At 27.8% G+C, this 22,520-nt stretch overlaps 2 protein-coding genes across 5 annotated transcripts in view; both read left to right on the top strand.

Moving 5' to 3' along the window:
• LOC149890608 (adhesion G protein-coupled receptor A3-like) overlaps window positions 1-16,364 on the top strand; it is a 23,039-nt gene extending 6,675 nt beyond the window's left edge. For both annotated transcript variants that reach the window (XM_090081460.1, XM_090081459.1), the window contains exons 4-21: window positions 671-742; window positions 1,417-1,494; window positions 4,346-4,414; window positions 4,576-4,665; window positions 5,040-5,200; window positions 5,281-5,521; window positions 5,919-6,231; window positions 6,330-6,497; window positions 7,162-7,262; window positions 7,567-7,780; window positions 7,861-7,999; window positions 8,135-8,199; window positions 8,526-8,562; window positions 8,865-8,986; window positions 9,310-9,425; window positions 12,116-12,381; window positions 12,533-12,599; window positions 14,604-16,364. In XM_090081460.1, coding sequence (XP_089937586.1) covers window positions 671-742; window positions 1,417-1,494; window positions 4,346-4,414; window positions 4,576-4,665; window positions 5,040-5,200; window positions 5,281-5,521; window positions 5,919-6,231; window positions 6,330-6,497; window positions 7,162-7,262; window positions 7,567-7,780; window positions 7,861-7,999; window positions 8,135-8,199; window positions 8,526-8,562; window positions 8,865-8,986; window positions 9,310-9,425; window positions 12,116-12,381; window positions 12,533-12,599; window positions 14,604-16,236 — 3,952 coding nt within the window. In that variant the 3' untranslated portion in view covers window positions 16,237-16,364. The remainder of the gene's footprint in view (window positions 1-670; window positions 743-1,416; window positions 1,495-4,345; window positions 4,415-4,575; window positions 4,666-5,039; window positions 5,201-5,280; window positions 5,522-5,918; window positions 6,232-6,329; window positions 6,498-7,161; window positions 7,263-7,566; window positions 7,781-7,860; window positions 8,000-8,134; window positions 8,200-8,525; window positions 8,563-8,864; window positions 8,987-9,309; window positions 9,426-12,115; window positions 12,382-12,532; window positions 12,600-14,603) is intronic.
• Window positions 16,358-22,520, top strand: LOC145202069 (uncharacterized). Of its 3 annotated transcripts, none has more exons than XR_016450630.1 (7): window positions 16,358-16,718; window positions 16,810-16,901; window positions 17,033-17,128; window positions 20,205-20,555; window positions 20,640-20,913; window positions 21,017-21,299; window positions 21,486-22,520. XR_016450630.1 is itself a non-coding variant. In XM_090081462.1 (7 exons), the coding sequence occupies exons 1-7, from the start codon at window positions 16,619-16,621 to the stop codon at window positions 21,506-21,508; spliced, it is 1,209 nt and encodes a 402-aa protein (XP_089937588.1). In that variant the 5' UTR covers window positions 16,358-16,618; the 3' UTR covers window positions 21,509-22,520. The 3 variants fall into 3 exon arrangements, 2 of the variants coding, with proteins under 2 accessions (XP_089937588.1, XP_089937587.1); XM_090081462.1 differs by having other exon boundaries at window positions 20,650-20,913; XM_090081461.1 differs by lacking the exon at window positions 21,486-22,520 and having other exon boundaries at window positions 20,650-20,913; window positions 21,017-21,395.

The following is a 22,520-nucleotide window of genomic DNA, read 5'->3' as shown; positions in this document are numbered from 1 at the left end:
TGGAATTAAATAAGAAATATTTTGGTTCTAAAACAAAATCACTGTTAGGCAGTGTTATTAATCATTTAATATCATGATTAAAATTAAGAAATAATGAGAAATCAAGTGATAAATTTTGTAATTAGTATTAAGAAATCTTAAATAGAATTACTTTTTTAAACAACAGTTATTGTTAAAAAGAATTATATGTTTCACTATATATAATTTATATATTTATATAATTTATATATTCAGTTAAAACATGCTTTAGAATTATTAGTGCTAATAATAACACATTACTAAAAAGCTAACAAATTTTTGCATATAAGAAATGAAATTTTGTGAGATGATTCATTTTATCATGACTTTTAAAATTGTAGCAAATATTCATACAGTTTGTCTGATCTTTTCTACTATATCTCTACGTTAGTTGAAGTAGGAAAATGACTTTGTTAAGTTTTTCTTCAGAATTTGTTCCTATAGTAATTTCCTCTTTAGTAGATGATTATGTTAAAAATTGTCCTTGTAGGCCTCTGTTATTTTTACATTTTTTATGAATATTTTTAAATACTTTTAATAATAATCTTTTTTTTTTTCTTTTGTTTTTGTCTTTCTTTTATCTTAGTAAAATGATAGAAAATTGTAGCTTATCACTAATTGTCGTGTTATAACTTGAATGATATTATTTTAGAAATTTGAAAAACTGTGGAATTGAAACTTTGGGTTCTCGTACATTTTATGGATTTTCATCTCTCAAGAAGTTGTAAGTCATAATTTTAAAATTATAAAAAATTTTAAAAGATACAAAATGCTGTGATAATCTCTTTTGAATCAAAGAATTCTTTTTATAAATCTTAGTATTTTTTCAAAACTCTTACTCTCTCTCTCTCTCTCTCTCTCTCTCTCTCTCTCTCTCTCTCTCTCTATATATATATATATATATATATATATATATATATATATATATATATATATATATATATATATATATATATATATATATATATAATATATATAATATATATAATATATATATATATAAAATATATATATGTATATATAAAATATATATATATATAAAATATATATACATACATACATACATACATACATACATACATACATACATACATACATACATACATACATACATACATACATACATACATACATACATACATACATACATACATAATATACAATTTGTCAAATAATTTACTAGTTGCATAATATTATACAGCAGTCTAGTAGAATCTTGCTATAGAAAGACCTATAATATAGATATTGTATAAAACAATTACAAATACATAATTACAAATACAATTTTTAAAAAATGGTAATTGATAAAAGTGAGATAAAAAGTATTAAGTTTTGAATATAAATCTTAGTTTTATCATTAAAATGATTTAATGATAAAAACGTAATTATATTTTATAGAGACCTGTCTAGGAATTATCTCACCCAAATATCAGAAAATGTGTTCCAGGGTTTGGAGAAAACAGAACTTACAGTTATGTAAGTTTACTTTTTTTTTTTAATTTTTATCTCTAATAGACAAAAAATGCTTCAAACTTTAAAAGGATGACAAAAAATGCTTCAAACTGATAAAATTAAAATCATGGTCAGTGCTACATATTAAATTTCACATATATACTAGGATGATGATTATATTGATTATATGATAATGATGATTATATGATTATATGATTATATTATCGCATATATACAAGTGTGATAATTTTACTTGAGGGTTTAACTATTTTTTTTATATTGTGATGTTCAACTAAACACTGACCATGATTTTAGCTTATGTTCAACTAAGCACTGACCATGATTTTAATGTGTGATGATTCTACTTGAGAGTTTAATATTTTTTTGAATCTATTCTTTATGGATACTCAAATTCTATAATGACATTTTTTTTATGAACAAAAGTTATTTTGTATTATTGTATTAATTTTGCATCAAGTCATTAAGTTTTGAATAAAACTACTCAACACAAAGATAAAATAGCTATTCAGAGATTTTTCTTGGCATTAGCAGGTGTTTTCTAAAGTGATGTTCTTCTGCTTTGAGCTTTTCTTTGGAAATTTACAATCCAAATGAATTAAACACTCAAAAGTTCTTTTCCATGTATGTAAAGTAAAAAGTCTTTGAGCCATTCTTTTTTATCAATATTTTTTAATCTAATTGATTTCAACATAGGGATTGCAATCCCGGAGGTCTTTTTCAATCTCGGGATTTCAGGATTGAAAAATATCAATCCTGGGATCCTGGGATTAATCCCAGGATTGAAAAGCAGATACAACATCTGTATAGTATTAATTTAGAATAAAAACAGTACATTGTACACAAAATATATTTATTAAATGAATTTAATTTAGCATGTTAATTAAATTTCACAAGTTAATGTTAAAAAATTATGTTAGAAATAAGGAGATATGTTATGTTTTTTGTGCTTCGAAATGCGACTTTAGGAAGCATAACGCGCCCAAAGTTTCATCGCCCAAACAGTTATGAATTTTTGTATTAAATAGTCCAGCGGAAGAAAATGCCCGCTCAGCCTTGACACTTGTCGGTTTCACGGTCAGTAGAAAAGAATAGACTCTTTCTAAATAATCGCCACGTGTACCCCCATTTTCAAATAGTGTGATTTCTTTTTGAATTTTTGATGACAATGTTTCATATCTAATTGATTTTATTGGTGATTGTTTCCAAATTCAGCCTTAATATATTTTTGTAAGATGTTGTTCTTGGTAGGTGATCATCTAAATTTTAGCATTAGTTTGCGTACTTTTTTAATGACTGGCCCATAATGAACTTCATTTATTTCAATTTTAGGTCTTAGATTTTCATGATTGTAGTCCAACAAATCTTCCTCGATGTCCTCATTTTCAGATCAACTACTGTCAGAAAATTTTTCTAATAGTTCAATGCACTTTTCTGCTGGTATTGAATCTGTTATTCGTACTAAACCTAAACTCCAGAACTGTGAGTTTTGTCCATGAATGTTAATATTCATGTAGCAACGATTTCGAAGTGGCGTCCATTCATCAAAAGACAAAGAAAATCTCTCTCCCAGACCGAATTCCGTTTTCTTGCGCACTTCAATTTGATGAACTAAACCAACTAAATCTTATTTTTCTCCTGTACTATACTACATGATTACGAATTGTGTTTACTGACGTTGGTAGATTTCTGAATTCCATAGCAGTTAGAACGGCACGTAAGTCTGTTGAAGAACAAATCACATTAAATGAAAGCCTGTCAGACGCTGTTAAACAAGCAAGTGTAGCACAAAGTGTTTTATCTTCCTTTTCATAAATCGAAAAAAATTCTGTTAGTGGCTTAGATTTCTTTTTTGGTGGTTTATTTGGTGTGCATTCTCTGGTAATATGAGGTTGGGTTGGAATTTCGACCTTCACATTTTGCACCGACAACATGTGTGTATGAAGTCCTTTTGTTGAGCCACCACCAATTTTTAAAATCTTCTTGCAGTTTGGCAATTTACACATCGCTGTTTGGATATTTTCATCACATAGAAAATATTTCCAAACAGCGGAGTTACTTTTAATTGTATAATGATACAATTAGTCTGGGTATTATAAATTGCTTACAAATCTATTATTTAAATCAGATTGTATTCAATTTTTAAATAGTGTATATGCTAACCAACGTGACATAGTGCGAAGATTTTCTCTTTTGTTTTTCTCTAAATCAATCCTTTTTGATATTGTACATTATTATACAACGGAAAATACAATACTTTTTACAATTTTATACTAAATAAAAATTATTTTATTGATACGCAGAATCGTTGTTATTTTTATAGATTCTTTAATTACACTTTGTTTTGTTCGATCTTATAGGAAATCCCGGGGTTGATGTTAGACAATCCCGGGATTTCCTATAAGATCGAACAAAACAAAGTGTAATTAAAGAGTCTATAAAAATAACAACGATTCTGCGTATCAATAAAATAATTTTTCCGGGATTGCAATCGCTATTTCAACAGGAGTTTAGCCACACAGAACAGCCAACAAATTCAGTTTTTAAAATTTGCTCCTCATCACAGTATTTTAGTAGTCTCTCTTTAGAATCTTAACCATAATGATCTGCAATGCAATCTTGATAATGGTCTTAGATTTTACTATATTACTGTATCAACAAATAAACCTTAATGAACAATTTTTTGAAAAATGCAGCATGTGTCTTTGCATATATATATATATATATATATATATATATATATATATATATATATATATATATATATATATATATATATATATTATATATGCAAAGACACATGCTGCATTTTTGGAAAGTTTAAGGAATATGCTCAGATTTAATCTTTTTTTTTTAGTGACTTGAGAAGTAATTATATCTTATCAATATCCCAACGTGCATTTGAAAATGTAGCAACTGAACTACTGTAAGATATTTCATGGTCTTTTTTTCAACTTTTTTGATTCTATATGATTTTATTTTGTGTATATCTATTATTTATTTTTACAATAGATTAACAAATTTTTCTCTCTTTCTAGAACTTTTAAGTTTTTATGTTTAATAAACTTTTATTGTTTTTTTATTTAGAGATTTAAGCGAACAGAAAAGTTTTAACGGCAAAAAAGCTGAGTTAATTGCCTATAATGATTTCTTGAGATTATCTAAAGTCAAAAAGCTGTAAATTTTTCTTATATTATTTGTTTATTTATAAACATATAGTTTCATTACATTGAAAATGAAATATGAGGTTAAGATAAATATATTTTTAGTAGTTTTAGATTCAAAATTAATGTTCAAATTTTACATTAGGAAAAGAAACTCACAATTTTTGGCATTTCTAATAAAACTGTAAATTGATTTAATTTACATTTTTGACAGATTTAATTTATGCCAAAATTTACTTTACATATGCAGTCAGTCAAAACATTATTCATTAAGGTTTATTTGTTGATACTTTTTCAAAAATTATTATAGTTTTTCAATTTATATTGTTATATTTTTATTTTAAGGAAATTTAACTTTTTACGCTGTAGTGATATTCTTTTAATCAGGTCATTAGATGATAATCAGCTTTTGTGTGATTGTAACATAAAGTGGCTAGGTAATTGGCTAGGAAAAGGTAGGCAGTTATCAGAAGAAACAAAATGCCACTACCCTGAGCAGCTTCGTGGAAAGTTGCTTAGGAATCTTTTTAATTCTTCCTGGAACTGTGGTAAGTGTTACAATTCTTAGTTTGTGCTTCCCTTAGTTAAAAATTATAATTTTCTAAATTTGCTTTATTCTTGTAATAAGGAGATTATCAGGAATCTTTCTCTCTTCCTAACTTCCGATTGATACCTTTAACAAATCAAATTGGATTTGAAAATGATGCCATACGCTTCTCATGTTATTCTACTTGGATTTTAAAGAGTTATATAATTTGGATAAAAAATGGAAAAGAGTTGCTGCCTGATAAATTGAACAAAAGAATAGAAATCCGCAATCATTCCAATTTAACCCTAGCTACTTACACAAGTATTCTTCTCATACATAGGTATTACATTGGAATGTTTTTTTTTCAACTGTTCCTATTTATTTAAATTTTACTTTGTAAAAAAACAGCTTTTGTGCTCATTGTGTACTGGTTTGATTTGAAATATTACAGCTGAAATAGCTTACAGACAGCTTTTTTGCTTTTCTTAAATTTTCTTTTACTAATGCTGAAGATGAACATTTTGCAGATTTGAAAAAATATATATATATATTTTTACAAAAAAATATCTGCTAAGTAAAGTTATCTTTTTAAGTCTCATTTTTATTCACAGCGTTTTTGTGAATGAAAAGTTGTATTTTAATCTGTTACGAATTTATCAAAAAAACTGAACACTAACTTGAAGTTTTTCAGAAATTTTTGAAAAAATAAAACAAAGTTTGTTAGTAATTTATTACAGGTTGCATTTGACAGACAGTGGGAAAATAACCTGCCAGCTTATTGTCTATGGTTCAGGAAATGTTACATCAACTGTGAATCTTTTTGTTGTCTCTGAAAACAGTCCTAAATGTAAACCAATCATCACTGCTACAGAGCAAGGTAGTGTTATGTGGCCAACTGCATATTCCAATACTACTATTAGGACAAAATGTCCCTATGATGGTTTTTCAACAGCAGAGCGTAGTTGTGGAAATGGTATATGGGAGAACTTTTCTATGGAAAGCTGTTTTTTTGGTAACCCAACAACAAAGGCACTTCAGTCATTTTACATGGTAGGAATTAATTCATCTTTTATATTTGTCAATGAAGATAACAGTTTTTTTTGACTTAAAAATGATATTTGTTTCTGATGTATAAAATTTTCTTGTAGAATGCAAAAAGTGCAGACAATTTAAAGGCTGTTGTTACTGTTTGCAATCAGTTTAGCAGTTTTTTACATCAAAAATACAAGTATATTAAAAGCAAATTTGATTTCTACTTCATTTCAAGAATGTTATTCTATATTATGCAGTCCTCCAGAATCCTGGATAGATCACAGGTACATTTGAGAACTAAATTTTTTTTTCAAATGTTTAGTAAAGTTTCTTTTTAAGTGTTATCAAAATAATTGCAGCACTTACTTAGAATAGTTTCAATTGTTTTGTAAAAGTAGTTACATAATTATTTTATGTAACGATTGTTTTATATATGTATTTAACATATATATATATATATATATATATATATATATATATATATATATATATGTATATATATATATATATATATATATTTATACAATCTAATCTTATAATCACTCTAGAGACTTGATCAAACAAAAGTTATATAAAGCTATTTAAGCTGTAAATAGAAGCAGCTTAAAAAAAAAGAAAAAAACTTTACAAAACTAAAAAAAGTGATTATGCAACTTCTTCACAAAAAAGTTAAATAATTAGTTCATAAAAATTGTTATTTCATAAAAATATTGTTTGTTTTTTTTATAAAAATAGTTACAGCTACTCCAAACAAATATTTACACAATTACTTCAAAAGAATTTTAAAATTAACAAATTATACAATATCTTAAAAAAATGTTAAAGTTATTTAAACAATCTTTTTGTCGCTATTTTTTGTCTTGAATTTTTATATCTAGATCATTGAAATTTTTTTAAAGATTTTTTTAGGCACTAAAATAATACGCAATTTAATTTTGATTTATGTAGTACGTAAATTTTATCTGGAACTCAATTGGTTTAATTGTTATAAAGCACAAAGAGTTACCTTCTCTTGAAGAAAAAGTATATGATTACAACGCTCTCTGGAGGTATTTCAAATCTTGTTTATTTTTTTATGGATTGCTTTTGGAGTTTAAAAGTTAAAAAAAAAAAAGGAGCTTTGGGTAGAAGGGTAAAAAAAAATGTGGCAGAGCTTTTGCATTTTGAAATTAAACCTGAATCAGTGTTCAGTTAAATGAACTTTGAATATTTGAGTGACATAAATAAGAATTAGAAAAATTGCAAAATTAAAACCAATGATTAGTCTATAAAAATGCATAATAATTTGTGAGTGTAATTAATAGTTTTATTAACTTGGAACTTCTACAAATAAAGAGAATAAAAGTTGTTTAGATTTCAGCAACTTCTTGAATTGTTCCTTTACGAAGAGTCTTTGAAGAAACTCTGGTCTTTTTCTATTGAAAATCATCCAACAATGGCTGCTCTTTCCTATAAAACTAAAGCAAAAAATCTGGTCCTGTGTTATGTGGGTTCACAGATGCTTATTAATGAAGGAAAAGCATTAAAAATATATTGTTCAGTAGAAAGGAACATAACTATGGAGCAGGTAAACTTTATAAAGTTTTTTTATGTTTCTTATTGTTCTTTTTTACTTTCAACAATTTCTTGAACTGCTTTTTTATTTAGAATGCAGATGTTTCAATTAGATTAATTGTTCCCACTGCAACTGTGCAGCTATCGATTTTAACATTTGTGAAAAATACTTTCTTTCCTCTTCATGGGAACCGTAAGATAATAAGCTCTGTGGTTGGAATACAAGTGTACAGTGAGAATTTTATTTCCTTATTCGTTATATTTTTATAATATTTGTTTTATTTAATCATTATTTCATTAGTCGATTTTTATAAAGTATATTATTATAGTATTATTTTATTAAAAATAGAATCTCTCTGATATTTAGATACAAGCACAAACCAACAAACACTGGAAAATTATCAAATTCTTTTCCATTTCCAGAACAATGTTGTAAGCCCATTATTATATATATATTTATATTTATATTTATTTTTTATTTTGTATTAATTTCAGTATTTTTAGCTAAGTGTATTTTGTTGAAGAAAATGAAATTATTTGAAAATTTTCTTCATGTGTTTAGAAATTGAAATGTTACAGAAATTTTGTAAAATAAGTTGAAATAATTTTCTATCAATTCAGTTTTATAAAAAGTTTGTAAAAAAAAGTTTTAAGTCTTTTTTTATTTGTTGCTTGTTATGTGAGACACTTTCAGTTTCATATAGGTGTTAAATAATAGATAAATATTCTCTAATCGCATGTTTCCGGTTAATGTTTAGGGGTATGCCAAACCTCAAATTGTAATTTGGGATAAAGGTAAGATATCTGTTTATATTTAAGGCATTATACCTACTATTAATTTATTTTTATCAGCAAACATTTTGTTAAAAGTAATAATACCCAGTAGTGCAAACAATCTGATTATCTGAAGATCAATTGTAATAAATACTTTAAGTTCATCTTTTGTACTTCCAAAACTCATTGTATAGTACAATAAAACTGCAACTGATTATCTAATTATGATTTCAATTGATTTTCTATTGTGTTCAATTTCTGTGTACTTATTTTTAAGCGTAATTTGGTTTTGTTTTACATGTCAGATTTTTAAAAATATTTAGATGAAAGTGAATGGAAGCCATCACCAGCTTGTTCAAAATCAGATCAAATTTCTACAAATTTAACACATTACAAATGCTTTTCGGATAATCTGGACAAAATGATGTACTTTGCACTCTCAGAGGTATTAACTTTTTTTAAATGAATGCACCTTTAGTTTTTGCATGTTGTATACTTATGCCATTTTTTGCAATCTCTGAATTTCATTTTTTGCAATTTTCTTTCTTTCCCAAGCTTGAGTGTGATAGTTGCCCCAACCTTATCTAATTTTGGTATTGTAATGTTAAAATAAAAATCAACTATAAGTAAAATGTCATACTAATCTATAATATTATTCAATAAATAGTATTTAACAATGTTTTGTGGTTTGATATAATTTGGTATGTTTATATTTTGTTTACATTGATAAAGTATCATAAAGTAAAGTGGAGTGTTTTTTTAACACAGGAGATACCTGCTATATTAACAATAAAGTCTCAATACTTGGAAGTAGTCATATATTTTGGTGCTGGATTATCTACAATATTGCTCCTGTTAACACTTCTTATTTACTGTGTTTTCAGGTTTATTTTATTTTTTAATTTGTCACAAAATTGGCAAAAAAAAGTATTTGTTGCTTTTTAAAGAAAACTGTTGTGTTATAATGAGTACTTGCAAACAATTTACATGCGTTTCTTTAGTGATTTCTTATAAAAATAATAAATAGCACTGTATTTTAAAAAAATAAACAATTTTGCTAATAAAACAAATACAATTTTAATTTAATATATTGATTGTTACAACAACAATATCTGAACATACTTTTGAAAAACTTATTAATAAGTAGTCAAGATAAATAAAAAATTTTAAAACGATTTGCTCAATTTTTTATGTTATCTTATTGTATGTTAATATAGAGTAAAAGATTTATTTTTTGCAGTACACAAAAAGATTTATTTTTTGTAAGTACACAAAGTGTCCATTCTTGGACACTTTGTGTACTTACAACTTTTGAGTCATATGCTCTTTTAACATGAAATACGCATTTTGCAGAAAAAAAGTTAGTTTTTTTGTGGTATTTTGTTAAAATGACTATTATAAAATTCTTATGAAAAAAATTGTGATAAATTTAAGAAGAAACATTAAGATTAAATGTATGTTATTGAATTTTTATAAGAATGAAAAAAAAATTGTTTAGCTTCAAAGATTCTTCTTAAAAGATTCAAAATTTCACAAAAAATGTAAAATAAATATTGAATATTTTTGGCTGGTTTTCCACACTTCCTTTTAGCAACAGATACAGACGATTTTGATTTTATTTTTCTTTTTCCATCTTTATCTTATTGATGTACTTGTATATTACTTTTTTCTATTCATGAATCTTTATCTATTCTTTTTTTTCTTTATTATTTTTTTCTTTCTCCTTTTCATACATTTCTTTGGTACTTTTAAAGACTCTGTATTTAACTTTCTTGAATTCTTTTTGTTTTATGCTTCATTTTTATATAAAATTCTTTTTGTTTTACGTTCATTTTTATATAAAATTCTTTTTGTTTTATGCTTAATTGGTTGTGGAAGTTTGAAAACATCTTGAATTAAAGTTGAAGAGGTTGATATTGATGATATAGAAGTTGAAGAAACTGGAATTTCTGTTTCAATGAATGATATGCTGATGAAAGTATATTGAGCTGTTAGTTTATGACTAAGGAAATCAAAGCATAGTCACAGGAGTGTAACTCAGACATTTCTGCATTTTAGAGACATAATGATGAATAGCTGTTTTTTAGAGGTGCAATGACAAATAGCTAAGGTCTTTTCCACAGAATCATTAGTTATTTTTAGATCTTGTAAAAACTTTATCATTCATTAATTTTTTAAAAGTAAAGATGAGAACTCCTTGTACCATTTAAATGAACATTTAAAAAAATGTGATTTGTCTGAGAATATGAAAACAGGACATGCAAAATCTTTCAACTCTTAATCAATTCTCTGAATATAATCTTTGAAAGAGCCTTAGTTTTGCCATCCAGATTCAGTTTCAACAAATAGAAAATCACAGTTTTTACAGTTCCAGAAGCAAGATCTTCCATGTGAATAAACTTTTCTTTCAAAATGAGCCTGGGATTTTAACATAGAACCATTAGCTCCAAAGCAATAGTAGACAGTGATGTTTTATTTAGGTCTTGATGAATTAATTTTTTAAACTCTGTTTGCACCTTTCCTTGAAAAAACTCTTTTGGTGCTTAGATTCAATTCAAAATTTATCTCATTAAAATTGTAAAAAGCATCTGGATGATCAAGGAATTTTAAAAATGGTCGAAAAATTTTTTAATTCTGCTGGCTGCTGCCCCACTAATAGATTAAGGAGTATTAAGAAAATAAATTAATATTCCAGGATTTCTTTTAAGGAATGGTTTACCCAATATTCAGTCGGAAGTCTACTTTTAAATTGTGGAGTATCTGAAGATTTAAAAATGTTTCATATCTGAAGTACCCTTATTTATATCATCCTTCATTTTAGGATTGCCCAAATCAGATGACACATGTCATTTAATCGATTGTTCTTCTTCAAATTCAGTTAAGACATTTTCAAGACCAGTTTTCTTCAGACTTTCTCTGCTTTGTTGCTTCTTTAAATGCCAACTAATTGTTTGCATTTTTTAATGATTAAAAAAACTTATTGAGGCAGTTTAAACTGATAAGGTTCTTTCAAAAACATTTTAAAATGCTGTCATTTGAAAAATACCATCATTTTTCTTATAATTTCAGTAGCTGTAGTTTTTGCCTCTTCTTTTAAACTGTCATTTTCCATGGTTACAGTATAAATTACTAAAAACTCTTCTTGCAAAATGTTTTTGTTAATATGCTGCAAAAAACATTTTTTTTCCTGTAAAAAGCAGATTCAGTGTTTACTTAACTTACAGTCTTCTATTGAAATAATAGTATATTCCATTGAGAAATCAAAATTTTTAAAGATGGTTTTTTATTCTCAAATATTAAATATCATTTTAAAAGATTATGTCCATTAGGTATAGGAAAAAATTATTATCTTGAACCATTACAAGTTTTATTTTTTTACTAAAGGAAATTTTCAATCAATAAAACTAAGTTAAAGTCAGATGGATCAGTTTTTGTTCAAAATTCTTTTATACACATTACACATTTTATGAGCATGTATATAGCAAAAAACACATTACCACAAAATAAAAATCTTTTACCCTTTTAATTGTTTATCTTTTTAATCAATTGTTTTTGTTTTTTTTTGTTATTTTAGAGAACTGCGTTTGCGTCGTAATGATGCAGCAGCAACAATGAACTTGATCTTGTCTCTAATCGTTGCTCAAATTTCATTTTCTTGTGGTATACATCGCGTAAACACTGAGTTTCTTTGTAAAGGTGTTGCTTTGACTCTCCACTACTTTTTGTTGTGTTCTTTGTTATGGCTTGGTTGTGGGAGCTTTATGTTGTTGAAAATGTTGAAGAACAAAGACAAAAGACAAATAAAGGATTCTGTTCTAAAATACTATCTTATCTCTTGGGGTAAATTAAGTATTTTATAACCTCATGTTGTTGAAATCTCTTTATGAAAATTTTTAGATGTTTTTAGGTTTGATTTCTTTTAATTTTAGGCCTCCATTCTTAATGTAAGGTCTCCATTATTAATTTTAGGTCTCCATTTTATTAACTTTAGGTCTTCCATTAATAATTTGTAGTATTACAATAGCTTATGATCATAAGAAATACAAAGCTGAACAATTGTAAGTTTCTTTTTTCATTAACTTATTGGATGGGTTTTTTACAGTGTTGTTGTTTATTTTATTCAGCTTTTTTTTATTTTTTTTTTCTAAATAAATACAAACATAAGAAAATATATACTCTTAAATTTTTTTTTATAACTTTATAGTTCTATAATTTATTTGTATTTTTGTAAATTATTTACAAATTTATAGTTTTTTATTGTTTTATAATTTAATAGTTTATTTTTAATCTTTTAATAGTAACATAAAATAAATCAAATCATGGCAAATGAAAGCACAACTTAAGAAATCACATTTTTGTTTTGTTAAGATAAAAAGTGCTTTCTAGATAAAGTTTCTTAAATTATTATCCAAAAATATGATTTTTTAGTTAATAACTAATTAGTATGATGTCATTATATTATATGATGTCATTATATGTACCTGATAAGAATGACAGTCAATATTATGTTAGTAATATTGAAGTTACAATATAATAAGTTGATATAATTATCCAAAATTGGTCAGTTCATCATCATCTTCTGAGAGTGATTTAGTCAAGAGATTTAGGAAAAAGATGCAAAATACCCAAAAAGGTATGTGTGTGGGACCAACAACTTGTGTTGCTCCAACAGTAACAACAAGAATTAGGTAGATGATAAACTTAAATTTTCTGTTTTTTGGAAATAAATTGCATGTGTCAATTTCCATATTTTGTATGCTAGAGAATGAGTTATAATGATCAGAGGAGCTGACTCTGGAGATATGCCATTTTGTAGGTATGATGCCAAGGAATCCTAATCTGTAAAGATTTACTTTAAGACAAAATTTAAAAGACTTGGAAGCAACTAGATATATAGGAGCTGAATAACTGAGTTCATATATACCTGTATAACTGTTTTGAATAACTGAGTGCATATATACCTGAAAAGCTTAGCCTTAAACTTAGATTAAAAATTGATTTTAGAGAGAAAAAAAAACCAACATTTTTGATACAAAACTGTTTTTTAATCCGCAAAAAACAAATACTAGGAGTAAAAATAGAAGTTTTAATTTGAGATTTTTATAATAAAATACTAAAAAACTGCAGACTTAATGGAAATTCCAGTTGGTTGTACTGTAAGTAGAGCTTGGAATAATATTTCAGTTTTTTTTTCAATTTTTCAGCTCCTTTACAGTTGTTGCTGTTATAATAACTTTTTTCTTGTTTTGGTTATGTCTGTTTGAAAGTACTGATTTTTGGATTTAAAAATTGCCTAATACAGTTGGCAGTTTAAAAGAAAAAAGTTCCTGTGAAATATTTGTGCAGATTCTATTTCCAAATTTCTTGGTATCATCTTTGCTGATGCCAAAAACCCTGGTCATATTTATGCTTAAGTTGCACAATAGTTGGTTAATTTTTCTTTAAATTTGTAAAATTACTGCAAATGTTGCTAAGACTTTTTTTTGAAATACAATATGTAATTTGTATACTGTGGATGTAATTTGACACATTAGTTCACAATTTGTAAGTAATAGCTAAAAAAAAAGCTCCATCACAAGATGGTTTTAAAAGGTGGGATTTCAGATAAACTTCAAACATTCTTGTAGCTTGGATGTTAAGAAGAGTTTTCCTTGTTTGTTTTGGACAGATAGAAATTTGTGGTTTTAATTTGATAAAATATGTAAAAGTTTGCAAGCAGTCTCTATTAACATTTTATTGAATGATTTTTATGTTTAGTGAATAATTAAGATTTGATTCTAAAGTTAAAGGGTTTTTTTTCTTTTAAACTGCCAGCTTCAACACTATGTGCTCCAATGGAGCACATAATGTTGAAGCTGGTTGTTATTAGTTTGTTGAAGCTGGTTGTTATTAGTTGGCACGTTGAATTTTTTTTTACAATTTTAATATATTTGAATTTGGTTTTGGTTTGATTAAAATTTCATTCATTGCAAAAGTGGGTTATTGTGTTCTCATTTGCCACAGTTAAAATGGTTTTAAAACTTATAATGAAGTTAAATTGTACTATATTCTATATTTTGTAGCTGTTGGTTGGCTCCAAATATATCAATTGGTGCTTTTGTTTGTCCTGCAAGTTTATTCTTGCTGTGTGACTTCGTTGTATTATGTTATTTGCATGCTATGATTAATAAAATTTACCCTGTTTTGAATGAAGTTGCTGAAGAAAACCTCAGTTCAGTTGGTCAATCTAAATTAAACTTAAAAGTTCGCAAAGATAAAAAGATACCTGGACTGGAATATGATTTCCCAAAAAGAGATGAACTAATGAGTTTACTTCATGGAAATCTTTTAGTGCTTCTATTCTTCTGCTTGCTGATTGTTTTTACAAAAATGATCTTTATTTATAAAGATACTGCATCTGGATACTTATATTATGTATTCAGTTATGCTTCTGCTTTTTGCAATCTTTTTCTAGGATTAGTGACAGTTTGTTTTTACTGTTTACCAAGAAAGGATATACGTACTAAAATTAAAAATGTAGTTAGTTGCTTCCATAAGAGGACAAAAATGGAAGAATCAGTGAATGTTAAAACTCCAAACTTTGGGGAAAGTTTTGAAACTAATGACAAATCTACTGAACTGTTGGATGCTGTTTCAGAAACTCACGGTGTCTTTGGACTTAGCGATATTGTTTGTTCAGAAGCATCTTATCCAAATGCAGCTGCTGTTGGTGAGCAACAATCCACCTACGAAACGCAATCTGATTTATTGACTTGCAAATCAAAACTTCACACCATAGTAATAAGTACACATAATAAGGAAGTTGATACAAAAGCAGCCAATCAAGTCCTTCAGAAACCAAACCAAGCTCCATCTGAAATAAGTGGTCACAATTCAATAGGTGAATGCTCCTTGGGCTCAAAAAGAGGTCAAAAAAGCAACCCTAAAAATCCTGATATACCTGAAAACTTACGCCATTTTGTGCCTGAAAATTGGCGCCCAGTGAGACGTAGAATTAAAAAAGGGACTTCTTTTTATCCATATTTGAACACAGATAATTCTGTTAAGAGTTCTTCAATGGTACACGGATCAAATACCAGCTCTGTAACAAGCACAAATAATGCTGCAGTACCACTTCATATTAACAAAAAACAAGCAGCAAAAAATTTAGCAATGTACAATGAATTGTTTAATAATCCAAAGATAATGTATGAACCTTATCCTACCTCTAATGGGTCCAGTTTTCCTAACACGCCAAACTCTTTTCATAACCCCTATAATCATTTTAATAGTAGGACTGCTGAGGAGAGAATATTTTCTCCAAATTTATTGTCACCAAATCTTTTTCCGATCCAATACAATAATGGTGAAAATACTCAAGATGGTTGTGAATTACCATCAACAATTCACTACAATAATAAAAATCCTGCAAGCTTTTTAAATACTTACCATGAAGCAACAAACAATCATGAAGTGCAGTTGTTTAGAGAAAATAACTTGTACTTCCCAGAAAATATTTCATCAGACACAGATAATATGAGAGACTCTGTTGAAAAAAAAGTTAAGTTAACATCAGTGCAGGAAATATTAAATGATAGTGCTGTAAATAATGACTTTTTAGAAGAACCTTTACTAAAGAAAGTTCCTATTTTGTACATTCCATTACCACATATAACAAAAAAACAGTTTGAGCTATGTGCAGAAACAAAGTGTTAATTTGAGGAGTTCTTTCATGTTGTGCTTTTTAATTTTTATACTTTTTTATTTTTGTAATGAGAAATTTTGTACTTTTTAAAAACTTTTTAAAAAGGAAAAAGAATGAAAGTCTTATATTAAGATTGAAACTGTTTGGTTTTCTTTTTCAGTCCAATTTTTATATAATTAATTTGCTTACTAATATTTTTGTAGTTATGTATCTTTAATATAATTATTGTTATTATTAATTTAAGTCTGCTTAACCTTTTTTAAAGGAGGTAAGAGGGATGTTTTTTGTTTTTGTTTTTTTAATTTTAGAAAACTATAAACCTTTAAAACCTTAAAAGTTTCTTATTTGAATCTTGGACTGTAAAGTGCTGATTGTTATTAAACAACAACAAAGATGCAAAATAAGAAAATTTTATCCTCAATATGCTGCCTATGTGCCACAACATTTTCATGTAGAATCCCTAAAAGCATTTCCTCAGGATTTTACAACACAGGTGTTTGTTATTATTTTCATTTAAAAAACTTTGCAAAGTCAACTTCAGCTTAGAAATTGTTTTTGAACTCTCTCATTTTGTGTTTTAACAGTGCGCAAACATTGGAATGCTGCCACAGAAAATTTTGTCAACGATATAATTTTTAAATACAATCAGTTAAATGAAAAACTTCTTGACTCTAAGGTATTTATCAACCATTTTAATTGCATTAACCTTGTAAACTGTTTTTGATATAAATAGTGTTCAAAAAGCTACATGCTGCCATTTTGTTTGGGATCAATTTAAATCATTTTTAAAAATTTTTTTTAATTTAGAATTTGACACCAGCTGAAATGAAGACTTATTCAAGTGAATGCCATAGGCTGAGACCAGCTGCTGAGATTTACAATTCACTAATCAAAAAAAGAGAGGTATTTTTGTTATCAGCTCCTTTTTTTTTTTTTTTTTTTTTTTTTACTGTTTTCTAAATATTCATATAACAAAGTTAAGTGTACTGAAATGATAGCAATTATGCTCTGGATATTTTTAGTCACAAATAACCTTAGTAATAACAAAGTCGTACAAAACTTGTTTTTGTGAAAAATAAGTTTTGTACGACTAAATACTAGTTTGAAAATGTAGTTCAGAGTAGTTCATTCAGAGTTATTGGTTGTGTCGCTGTACAGTAAGGTAGGTTGATTTTATCCCCACATATTGCAAATTTGAATTTCTTGAACTGAAAATGTTGTATGGTAGGATGTTTTGAAAAATCTAAGTGGTAATATCAGTCAACTCATACCAGTGATTGGCATTAAAAAATTTGCAGGTTTTTTTTCACTTACTTTGCAGGCTGTTCATGTTTATTCTGTAAATATAAAAATTGTGATGAGTTGTGTTTAAAGGAATAAAAAAAATAATTTCACTATTTACATTACTAAGTTAGTTAAACAATTTTAAACAATGCATTTGTCTAAGAGTCAGTAACGATTGAATTAATTGAAAACCATGATTTCGGATATTATTGTCATCATCTTTAATCATGACAATGTTGTACTTCACGATACATATTACATTATTAAATGAGAAAATGTTTAGTTGAATGATAGCAGAAGCTGAGGAGAGTGGTGCAGTTTAGATGGTAACTTTATTTTAAACAATCCAAAAACAAAAAAGTTATGTTTTATGAGTCAAAAAGGACTCTAGTAGATTTTCCATCTTTACAAGTAAATGTGAGATGCAATATTCAGGTTCAATAGATTTTTTACCAATTTTCCTTCATATGAGTTTATTATTCTAAAAGTTAAAATGATCTGATCAAGTTTGACATCCACACCAAGGGAAATTAAATTTTTTCTTCTAAAACTACACTTTCATTATCTTTGCCTTTTTTTTTTGGAAGAGGTGTATATATTACTTTTGGCTTTTTTGTTTTTGCATAATATTTATAATTTTTTTTGAAGCAAAATCCATAGGATAATCATCCAGGTACACTAAGTTTGATTGGCAGCCATTTTGTAACCAGTTAAAAATTTAAAACATTAAAAATTTTAGTTTCAAACATTAAAAATTCAGAATGATTTAGTGACATAGCAAAAAATAGTCCTTAACTGTGGACATTAAATGCAATTCTGTAAGCCATTTTTAATACAGCATACCTGAAATTTGTAGGAGCTATAACTCTATCCCAGTAACACTAACTGTAACATTACTCATTTGATACTTGAAAAAAATAGTAAAATCGACCTACTTATACAGAGGTTCAGAGTTACCTTTTACTGGACTAAATAACTTTTGAAGCTGGTGGTGGATCTAATAGTGGTACTTTTTTTAAGTTTGGTTGATAGGAATGTCTGAATTGCATAGTTTTTCATAGTTACCAAGTATTATAGTTGTTCAAAATACACCACTATTATAACTTAGACTCATCTTGCAGATGATTTACTCATTTTACAATTCAATTGAAAATATATAGGTACTACAATATATAATTGCATAATACCTGTTTATTTTTCACTGTTGTTATGCAGCTCTGGGGCCCTTAGCAACTTAAATGCTAAAAGTCCCAGAACTGCATAGCAACAGTGCTAGTTGCACAGTAGGGAAATTAGTCTTGGTGGAAAAAAACTTTTAAATAAAGTTTAGTAAATATTTTGATTCCAATTCAAGTTACAATTTTCAACAATTTGTTAAATTTCAAACAGGAAAACAGTAAACTGATTTTTTCAGCGAATTTAAAAATTTTCTGGTAAAACTTATAAGTCCAATATTATTATTAGTTTGATTTGTAAAACTATTCTGTCAATAACATCACCTCTTTACATTATCTTGATTCATGTAATAAATGAGACATATAAACTCATTTAGCAAGTGAACATACAGTTTTGTAGTATCGATGCAAATATTTCAAAACTCAATTGAGTGGATTTTAAATTTAATTTTAAATACGGTAATGAAATTTATAATTTTTCTTTAAAGTTTAAAAAAGGCTAAAATTTATCTTTCTGAAGAAATCTCTACTTTTTCCTAGTTATAGTAGTTGAACTACCAGCTTTTGGATAAATTATAAATGGTTACAACCTTTTCTGCAAGTTAATTTGAATTTGCTTTTTTGTTTCCAGGACCTTTTTTTCTAAACATTTTTTAAACCTGCCATTTCTCTATTTGCTTCTTATAAGCAACCTTTAAGCAACGTTCAAGTAACCTGGTTTATGCAAAAAATATTGTCTATATTGTAATTCGCGGAAATTAAAAGTCATACTCATCATGAATTCAAGATTGCTCATGGTTTTTAGAGTAGTATCATAGATACAATGCTTTCAGAGCCATTCTGTTGGTTATTGTTGTTGTTCTTTCCTTGATTTTTTATCTAATTTTCTTTTAACGAAATAAATGTATACTCATGGTTAATATACTTTGCGCATTAGTTTTGGTTTTACTATTGGTTTTTTTTGTTTGTTTGTTTGTTTGTTTGTTTGTTTTCAACATTTTATTCCATGAGCATGGCTGTTAAGGACTGAAGAAAAATTTATCTCAACCACAGTCATTAAATCTTTATACGTTGTTAGTAATTGATATGCTTTCTCTTCACTGTGTGTTTTTGAATCTCTTTGGTTTGCATCGCACTCAGTATAAATTACTACTGCGTTAATCAGCAAACAGCTTTCTGTCAAATCAAATCACACTTTATGTGTGCTCCTACTTGCTCATTTTGGATGGATGCCTAAATTATACAAAGCACTCGTATGCAAAAAATAATGTAAGAAAGCTCTTCATTTTTACTGTGGAGCCATGAGTAAATTACACCTACCCTGTATTATATTCATGGCTCCTGAGTAAAAATGTAGAGGTTTCTTATACTAATTCTTATATTTTATTGCCTTGTATATTTTAGGTGTATATTTTGTTTATATTAGTGGATTTTATTCATAACATTTTTTTTTTCAATTGTTAAAAAAGTGTGTCCACTTCTCTAACGGAGACTTTTAAAGAAATTGGTCTTTTTTTCAGGAAGTTCTCGAATTGGCAGCATTGGCTATTGACAACAAAGAAATGAAAGAGTTTGTTGAGGAAGAAATAAGAGCTTGTCAAGTTCACATTGCGGCTCTTGAATCACGTTTACTTGATTCTATTATACCAAAAGACAAAGATGATAGTAACAGTGCGATCCTGGAAATTCGCGCAGGAACAGGAGGTAGAGAAGCCGCTATCTTTGCTGCTGAAATGCTTTCTATGTATAATAAGTATTCCCTGAGTAATGGGTGGAAATTCGAGGTGTTAGACGAAAGTGAGAGTGCAGATGGTGGATTAAAAGATGTTTCAGTAAATATTATCGGCTTAAATGTTTTTGGAAAACTTAAGGTGGAAAAACTTTTAATGTAATCATTTGTGTCTACATCATCATTTTTTTGTTTCGATTTTGTTTTTTATAATCATATATTTAAGATATTTTTAGCACGAAATTGGAGTCCATCGTGTACAAAGAATTCCTATAACTGAAACGTTAGGCCGCGTACACACTTCGACTGTTACAGTGGCGGTTCTTCCTCAACCAGAAAATATTGACGTTGTTCTAAACATGAAAGACGTTAAAGTAGACACGTTTCGATCATCTGGTGCTGGAGGTCAACACGTGAACACAACAGATAGTGCTGTTCGTTTAACGCATTTACCAAGTGGATTAGTCGTTTCTGTGCAAAGTCAAAGATCCCAGATTGAGGTTAATTATTTTGCTTTTTTTTAAAAAAAAAAAAAAAGGTTTTAATGTTTAAATTTGTTTTCCTGTCTTCTTTCATGTTTTTTCTATTTAAATTGGTTTTTAGAACAAATCTCGTGCCATAAAGCTACTTTCCGCTCAACTTTACGATTTTGAACGAACTCGAGTTATGCACGAAAGAGTCGAGTTGCGAAGAACACAAATCGGTTCCGGACATCGTTCAGAGAGAATTCGTACTTACAATTTTCCTCAAGATCGTGTAACTGATCATAGAGTAGGCGAGACACTGAGCGATCTTAATTCATTTATGCTCGGTGGACCATCATTTAATGAATTAATTGAAAAGCTGCGCTCTCATGAAAAGCTCCTTAGTCTGGGAAACATCACTGGTATGAAACCCAGCATAAGAATTTGATATCATAAGAATTTGATAATTTTATTTATATATGTATGTGTATGTATATATAATATCATTCGTAAATTTGCTTTTCTTCTTGTTGTATGAGTTATTTTACAACTAAAAAGAATAGTGTAAAAAATTTTTGAAATTTTATAATTTGCTACTTTTTTAACAGGAAAAACAAACTTTAACGAATAACTGCCACGGAATTTGAAATTAAAGGTAATTGCCCGAAATTTTGGTTATGGAAAAAAGTTCATGACGTTTTTGCCGATAAACGATCTGTATTTCCTGAGTTATTTGCAGTTAACGGCGTTAACTGCAATTAACTCAGGAAATACAGATCTTTGCGTGTCTAAGAAAGCGCTCCTAAGAAAGGTGGTAGCTCGAGCATTACTTTGCGTGTTTAAACATTAGAATCTGTGCAGTGGAATGTTGTTTGCGTTTGAAAATGGAAAAAATAATGGAAAATTGTGCGATATTTTTCAATATCATTACGACAAATGGGTGAACACTGCACATGCTTGTAACTTTTGCCGTGTACGGGAAGGTATTTTATCAAAATCTACTGCGCGGAAAAATGTTTCGCTCGCTTTCGTTCTGGTAATTTACATCTGCAATACCTGCTGAAACCCAATCAAATCGAGTCATTTTTGAAATGTTTCGTAAGCGGTGATGAAAAATGGATTACGTACGACAATCAAAAGCGTAAAAGATCGTGGATAAGCGATGGTGAACTGTCACAAGCGTTCGCGAAGCAAGGATTGACGCCTAACAAGGTGATACTGTGTGGGAATCGTCTACTATGAGCTACTTCCAGTTGGCCAGACGATTGGATTCTCAAGTCTACTGCGGACAACTATAGAGATAACACCAGGCAATTGAAAGAAAATCGCTCTAATTAAATAATAGGAAAGATGTTGTCGTTCACACTTCTTTATGTATGAATTCAAAAGATCGTTTCAAAAGAAGCCTGAGAAAACTACTTGATTCAATTTTTCAACCAGAAACCACAGAAGTTTTTCACCGATGGCATCTTCGCTCTAAATAAATTCATTTTCGCACTAAAGAAACCAGTTGAATTTTACTAAAAAAAACGCTCCGAACATTTTTTTCCAGACCTTAATATGAATTTTTAAAGACTTATTAACAAATTAGTATTGTTTTAGATAGAAGAATCTGTGGAAATAAATGGAATGCAAATAAAAAA

Source organism: Hydra viridissima, unplaced genomic scaffold, assembly GCF_058129835.1.
Source record: "Hydra viridissima isolate aposymbiotic clone 2 unplaced genomic scaffold, HvirCarnegie_v1 scaffold_3, whole genome shotgun sequence".
Taxonomy (NCBI): Eukaryota; Metazoa; Cnidaria; class Hydrozoa; order Anthoathecata; family Hydridae; genus Hydra; species Hydra viridissima.
Note: the sequence above shows the minus strand (reverse complement) of the source record. Positions and strands in the feature narration are given on the sequence as shown.

Excerpts from the sequence above, each read along its gene's own strand:
- LOC145202069 (XM_090081461.1), top strand. The coding sequence starts at position 16,619 with ATGCAAAATAAGAAAATTTTATCCTCAATATGCTGCCTATGTGCCACA. Across the intron at positions 16,902-17,032 it reads AAAAACTTCTTGACTCTAAG|AATTTGACACCAGCTGAAAT; the intron begins GTATTTATCAAC and ends TTTTTAATTTAG. Across the intron at positions 20,556-20,649 it reads ATGTTTTTGGAAAACTTAAG|CACGAAATTGGAGTCCATCG; the intron begins GTGGAAAAACTT and ends AGATATTTTTAG.